This window comes from Mizuhopecten yessoensis, unplaced genomic scaffold (assembly GCF_002113885.1).
Source record: "Mizuhopecten yessoensis strain PY_sf001 unplaced genomic scaffold, ASM211388v2 scaffold716149, whole genome shotgun sequence".
Lineage (NCBI taxonomy): Eukaryota > Metazoa > Mollusca > Bivalvia > Pectinida > Pectinidae > Mizuhopecten > Mizuhopecten yessoensis.
Genome location: NW_018479972.1, coordinates 212,546 through 220,264, shown reverse-complemented (window position 1 = coordinate 220,264; position 7,719 = coordinate 212,546). Strand labels below are relative to the sequence as shown.

The window sequence follows — 7,719 nt, the reverse complement described above, 5'->3', positions numbered from 1 at the left end:
ACGATTATATCTGGGCCTGTATAGATACTGACACGATTATATTTGTTACTTTGTGGTGTCGGTTTGCGTTAACATCATATTCAAGTTAAGGGTGTATGCTATTTGACCCATTTTTACCTATAATTATTTGTTAATGGTCTCCCTCGATAATAGGCAAATTTAGTCAACATCATCTAAATACCTTCTATTCTATGGATTTGATCATGTGTGTATTATCGTTATTGTTCAAATATCAAAATCCTTCGAAGAACTCTCCTTGGCAGGAGATAAGGTATGCAGATTAAAGACACGTACACCCTTAATCCATGTTTATTTGTATTGCACCTTCTTTTTTGCAGCACTCTTGTAGCGTTTTCCATGCGATTTGATTGGTAAAAATTGAATTCTAATCAAATCGTTCCATCGTTTTTTGAACGATAAAATTTTCTCGTTCTGAATTTTTCTGACACCATTGATGGTAATTCATTCTCGAAACATTTATGAAATGATAAATTTTATTCAACGAAATAATAAAATATATAATCATATTCTTGTGACTTGAACCCTGTTCGAACAATAACACTCTCTCTCCTTCTTCTATGACAACATTCAATTATAGCCTTTGGCTGAGGTCGATATCTGGATTTACCAACCCGAGAAAAGATATATTAGCCGAGGACGCAGTCCGAGGTCAATATATCTTTTCTCGGGTCGATAAATCCAGGTATCGACCGAAGTTAGAGGCTACAATTGGTTTATTATTTTCAAAACAGTGATGTTAGCAATATGGAAAAAAAAAAAAAAAAAATCCGAAGCTGGACGGTGACACGTGATGCACTTCTGGCCAATCGCTTGTCGGGAATAATATGATAAAATAATAAAATTAGGTATAGTTCAATGTAAGGTGAATAGCTACAATTACGTCAGTCCATTGACGTCACTCAATCGGCTCTGACAATGAACATTTTCGATTTGACTTCATCCGACACCTCTATTTTTTTAGTGAGAATGGCGAATCTAAAATTGTCTGTCTGGTAAGTTATGCTCCTCTGGTAATCCTCGTCATCGTTTTTCCGGATGAGCTTATCAATACTGTGAAGAAATTAAAAATTAACAATTATTTACAATGTTACAATGTATTCAACATAAGTCATGCTAGAGTTCTACAATTTGAACTTTATAACAGTGTTCCAGGCTGTACTTGAGGCTATTCAATAGTTTTGTTTTCCCCGTGTACTCGGAATTCCTTTTCCCGTTCTTTTCATTTTACTAGAACTCATCGTTTGTAATAAATGGTTCAAACTTACAGGATTATTTGAAATATATAAAAAAAAATTACGTGTTAACATTATTTTGTAAAAACGCCGCTGAAATTTTATCACTAGATTATTTATCGGTTCAAATAGGAAATCAAATTGATCATTAATTCAGGATATTGTGACGTAATAAACAAATGGTGTTGGTATCTACTGTGACGTCATACGTAATTAAGAGTAACATCAAGATTTGCTCATATCTGCTATGATATCATGCACGAACAACAATCTTTTAATTATATAGACTATGACGTCACATCTTATTGCAACTTAGACATGACTGCCGTTCATCTATAGGTCAAAATGGTCAAAATGTGACACTCTATGACGTGTCATTAAGCAGGTATAGAGGTCCAATTTCGACGTCACAGCTAAATGACGTCATTGACAACAAATTCGGCTTCTACGATAAATATAAAGTGTACGCTTTGATAATTTGATTATGTAACCAACACCTTTTCAGTGGTCTTTCTTCCTTGCCTACAATGTGTTAACGCTAAGCTGATGACCAATGGATATTATTTTCCCCCAAACTTTCCCGTGAAAGACAGGAATTGAGCCGTGAAAAGATAAACCTGGGAAAGACAGCCTACACGCGCTCTGACGTCACAACAACTAATGGAATTATTGCCGCCAGGCAAGTCCGCCGAATGACGTCGGCGTTGAAAATAGTTACGTTGCTTTGACTGTTAAATTTTCATATTTTTTTTGTACTTATTATAAGATATATTAAAAGAGTTGGATTATTAAATAGAGATATTGTTAACTTTGTGCTTTAAATGGATCTCTGATTTTATGTTCAGGATCCATCACCCCTATAGAATTAACATAATTGTATTCATGCGCGTCATGAAATACAAGTATATTAAGGTCCCGGTGTATTGACCTAGGCAAGAATCAAACATGGGTCTGGTCTGTTGACAGGGAAATCTCAACCCTCGTGTAAAAATCCTCGTGCTAGACAGCCAAACTCTTACCCTCGGGTTGAGATTTCCCTGTCCACGAACCAAACCGATGTAACATTATATTAGTCTATCAAATAGAAATAATGTATATGTACTTTTCCTCCTCCGTTATTTTCTTTGTAAGCAGCATGTCGGTCAGGCCTGGAATTACTCTGTCAAGAAATTCCGTCATCGGGGTAAATAAATCATTGTCCTCCATGTCAATTAGAAATGGTTTGCCATATCTGAAAAAATATGGATGATCATCAAAACGAATGCGATGATAATTTTCATTACACTGAAATGGTCGCTTACAAACGCATTGTTTAGGACAGCTACAAACGCATTGTTTAGGACAGCCACAAACGCATTGTTTAGGACAGCCACAAACGCATTGTTTAGGACAGCCACAAACGCATTGTTTAGGACAGCCACAAACACATTGTTTAGGACAGCTACAAACGCATTGTTTAGAACAGCTAAACATTCCTCGGGTCATATGGTCTTTAACATTTATATTTTATTTTACAAAGAAAACTTTTATGTAAAGGTTATTGTTATATATATATATTTGGAAAAAAGATCGAAACTTTTCTTTGATGTGAACAAAATTTCATAATGAACTATTTTTCTTTTTTTCAGATCACGAAATCGCTACTGTTAATATTGGTTATAATTAACTGAGCTTACCTTATAATCCCTGATAATAAATACTTGAGCACCCCTAATAATCTAGTAATTACCTGAGCGCCCCTAATAATCCCTTTCGGATCATCTCGGCTTCCATCTCATGCTGGTCCATAACTCTGAGAACGTTGATATTTCGGTACTTGACAAAAGTACTGAGGACTCCCGAAGGATTCACAATGTAAGGCCACCTGCAGGTCAATTTTATCATTTGATCATTTTAAGCCTTTCGACCCATACATTGATAAAACATCTTTATATACTAAAATACGCTATCAAAAATAACAACAGAATAACTTAGTGTGAACAAAAACCTTAATTCAAGCTTAAACCATCGGGCAAAATATGAACGAAGGAAAGTTGACAACGAGTCATTTGAAAAAGTAAAATGATATCAGACCAGGTGTTCCGGGAGGGAAAGCGTCTTCTGCTTAATCAGCGACAGCCACCTTGTAAATCTTGGGTCCAATTCAAATAATGTCATGACTTCAAATTAAGACCCGGAGAAGTGACAACGAAAGAAGGCACAGATGATAGTTTGTTTTCGGAAAGAAGCCTGAACGACTCCAGCTGTCGGCCTACGTGGTCTTTTGTAAGACATTGACAAAGAAAATGATAGTGACTACTTTATCTTAAGCAGCTATGCTTAAATCATTAATGAAAGGAACGGTTCGACCACCATAAAGAAAAGCTCTAAAATCGTATATTTATGTACTGTAAAGCGCTTTAGAGTGGCTTATGTTAGCTAGATAGGGCGCTTTATCAAATGTTCTATGCCATTATATTAGATTTAATGTCAAAGGCACGTGAGTGTATGCTTGAAATATGTTACATCCATCGTCTCAACATCTTTCTAATCATTTTTCTCCAGGTTTGTAAATATGGAATGTAAAAAGACTCATATAGCACAACCAATAATTGTTTATATTTGACGCTTCGATGACTATTACGGTATGTACTCTGTCATCTTCATCAGACAAATGACCAGTGAGACGTATATACACAAAGGTTTATGTACGACTTGTCCACGGAAATCGATGTCGTAGCCGAATCGACATTTAACATCTCTTTTTGCATCTTCGTTGCTCGCGATTCACTTACAACTTTTCTGCACCTGTTATATGTCATGACAAAAGTGAATGTACATGAGACTCGTCTGATGTCTTTAGTGAAGACCCCAGGAAACACGCTACAGCGTAACGGTAGAATCGACAGGCTTTCATGTTTGGTGTAGCTCCTCTGTAACCCCCAAAGCATGTATCAGCCTGCGATTGGTCAGGTTATTATACCCAAGACCAATCAACTAGCATACTGCGAGAATTCGATTTTGTCATGATAAATTCTTATGGAGTAGAGAAAATAGGTGTATCGAGCACAGGGACGTGTTCCTTTGTTACAGCTATATTTGGACCTAAACTAAGGTGTTTAGTCTAAGTGTACACGTTTGGGGAGTTTACATCAATTTTCGGTAAAAATTTAACCGCAATGTTGATCTGAATCCCCCAAACATATAAAATTACTCTAAACACCTTAGTTTTTGTCTCACTATAGCTGTAACAAATTCGCATGTCCCTGTGGTATCGAGATCGTAACATTTTGGCATTAAGATGCCTCTTTGGAAAATATCTCCAACGCCATGTTAAAACAGCGATTAATCACCTTGGGGACTTTTTAATGACCTCTCCAACATCTTCGAGTAGAAATTCCGGAATACTTTTCACGCCCATTTCTATTTCTGGTAACGCCTTCGGTTTTGGTGGCTCTGGAAAAATAAAAAATAAATTACACTCAATAACAGTTTTACACACGAGTACACCGAGAAGGACCACTTGGTTTTGTTTTTTTTTCGTTTTTCGCGTTGAGTTAATTAGCGGCAAAATAATGCATATGCGGATAGGTACATGTAGATACCTTAGATTTCAGAACCAATTTCCACACTGCGGTCAGAAACACGCGCGTTCGACACGCGAGCTTTTCCATATATATATGTCGTTTATTATATAAAGCCCGAATAGGAAAAAACTGTACTATGTACATTGTGTATCTGAAAAGTCATGCCATCATTCACTATTACTCGCATTGCCGTATTTTTACATTCTTAAAATGCCATCATCAGTCATCAAACTTAACGCATTTTTGTTTGTAAATTGTCATTGAAACTATATTGGCGGAACGGCGCTGTTATAAGCATAGTTACTTAATAAGCGATTGATTCAGAGCTAGTCACTAATGAAGCTATTTGAAGAGGGCTGCTAAGCGTCAAATTGACAAAAGCAAATATGGCGTCCTCACTTATCACGGAATTAGATGCTATCTAAGTCAGTGGTGTAATACAACTTTGTATATTTATCTTAATATTGACACATTACAGTTCAAGTTCTCTATTACTTTGAAGTTTAAAGCTCATCAGTTCGCCATACCGTGCAAACAAGAAATAAAAATATACACAAATTACACTGACGGAATGACAAACAGTGAGAGGGGGTACATAGATATACACACAAATTACACTGACGGAATGACAAACAGTGAGAGGGAGTACATAGATATACACACAAATTACACTGACGGAATGACAAACAGTGTGAAGGGGTAAATAGATATACACACAAATTACCCTGACGGAAGGACAAACAGTGTGAAGGGGTAAATAGCTATACACACAAATTACACTGACGGAATGACAAACAGTGTGAGGGGGGTACATAGATATACACACAAATTACACTGACGGAATGACAAACAATGTGAGGGGGTAAATAGATATACACACAAATTACCCTGACGGAATGACAAACAGCGTGAGGGGGTACATAGATATACACACAAATTACACTGACAGAATGACAAACACTGTGAGGGGGTATATAGATATACACACAAATTACACTGACGGGATGACAAACAGTGTGAGGGGGTAAATAGATATACACACAAATTACCCTGATGGAAGGACAAACAGTGTGAAGGGGTAAATAGCTATACACACAAATTACCCTGACGGAATGACAAACAGCGTGAGGGGGTACATAGATATACACACAAATTACCCTGACGGAATGACACACAGTGTGAAGGGGTAAATAGATATACACACAAATTACACTGACAGAACGACAAACAGTGTGAGGGGGTATATAGATATACACACAAATTACACTGAGGGGATGACAAACAGTGTGAGGGGGTAAATAGATATACACACAAATTACAATGACAGAATGACAAACAGTGTGAGGGGGTACATAGATAAACACAAATTACACTGACGGAATGACAAACAGTGTGAAGGGGTAAATAGATATACACACAAATTACCCTGACGGAAGGACAAACAGTGAGAAGGGGTAAATAGCTATACACACAAATTACACTGGCGGAATGACAAACAGTGTGAGGGGGTACATAGATAAACACAAATTACACTGACGGAATGACAAACAGTGTGAAGGGGTAAATAGATATACACACAAATTACAATGACGAAATGACAAACAGTGTGAGGGGGTACATATATATACACACAAATTACCCTGACGGAATGACAAACAGCGTGAGGGGGTACATAGATATACACACAAATTACACTGACAGAATGACAAACACTGTGAGGGGGTATATAGATATACACACAAATTACACTGACGGAATGAAAAACAGTGTGAGGGGGTACATAGATATACACACAAACTACACTGACGGAATGACAAACAGTGTGAGGGGGGTACATAGACATACACACAAATTACACTGACGGAATGACAAACAGTGTGAGGGGGGTACATAGATTTACCCACAAATTACACCGACGGAATGACAAACAGTGTGAGGGGGTACATAGATAAACACAAATTACACTGACGGAATGACAAACAGTGTGAAGGGAAAAATAGATATACACACAAATTACAATGACGAAATGACAAACAGTGTGAGGGGGTACATAGATAAACACAAATTACACTGACGGAATGACAAACAGTGTGAGGGGGGTACATAGATTTACCCACAAATTACACCGACGGAATGACAAACAGTGTGAGGGGGTACATAGATGTACACACAAATTACACTGACGGAATGACAAACAGTGTGAAGGGAAAAATAGATATACACACAAATTACAATGACGAAATGACAAACAGCGTGAGGGGGTACATATATATACACACAAATTACACTGACAGAATGACAAACACTGTGAGGGGGTATATAGATATACACACAAATTACACTGAGGGGATGACAAACAATGTGAGGGGGTAAATAGATATACACGCAAATTACCCTGACGGAATGACAAACAGTGTGAGGGGGAAAATAGATATACACACAAATTACACTGACGGAATGAAAAACAGTGTGAGGGGGTACATAGATATACACACAAACTACACTGACGGAATGACAAACAGTGTGAGGGGGGGAAAATAGATATACACACAAATTACCCTGACGGAAGGATAAACAGTGTGAAGGGGTAAATAGCTATACACACAAATTACCCTGACGGAATGACAAACAGCGTGAGGGGGTACATAGATATACACACAAATTACCCTGACGGAATGACACACAGTGTGAAGGGGTAAATAGATATACACACAAATTACCCTTACGGAAGGACAAACAGTGTGAAGGGGTAAATAGCTATACACACAAATTACCCTGACGGAATGACAAACAGAGTGAGGGGGTAAATAGATATACACACAAATTACCCTGACGGAAGGACAAACAGTGTGAAGGGGTAAATAGATATACACACAAATTTCCCTGACGGAAGGACAAAC

General features: G+C 37.4%; 1 protein-coding gene across 3 annotated transcripts in view; it reads right to left on the bottom strand.

Moving 5' to 3' along the window:
- Window positions 1-789: 789 nt before the first annotated feature.
- Window positions 790-7,719, bottom strand: part of LOC110441856 — a 28,983-nt gene continuing 22,053 nt past the window's right edge. For all 3 annotated transcript variants that reach the window (XM_021485131.1, XM_021485134.1, XM_021485133.1), the window contains 4 exons: window positions 4,586-4,688; window positions 2,983-3,117; window positions 2,356-2,484; window positions 790-1,071 (listed from right to left, as the gene is read on the bottom strand). In XM_021485131.1, coding sequence (XP_021340806.1) covers window positions 921-1,071; window positions 2,356-2,484; window positions 2,983-3,117; window positions 4,586-4,688 — 518 coding nt within the window. In that variant the 3' untranslated portion in view covers window positions 790-920. The remainder of the gene's footprint in view (window positions 1,072-2,355; window positions 2,485-2,982; window positions 3,118-4,585; window positions 4,689-7,719) is intronic.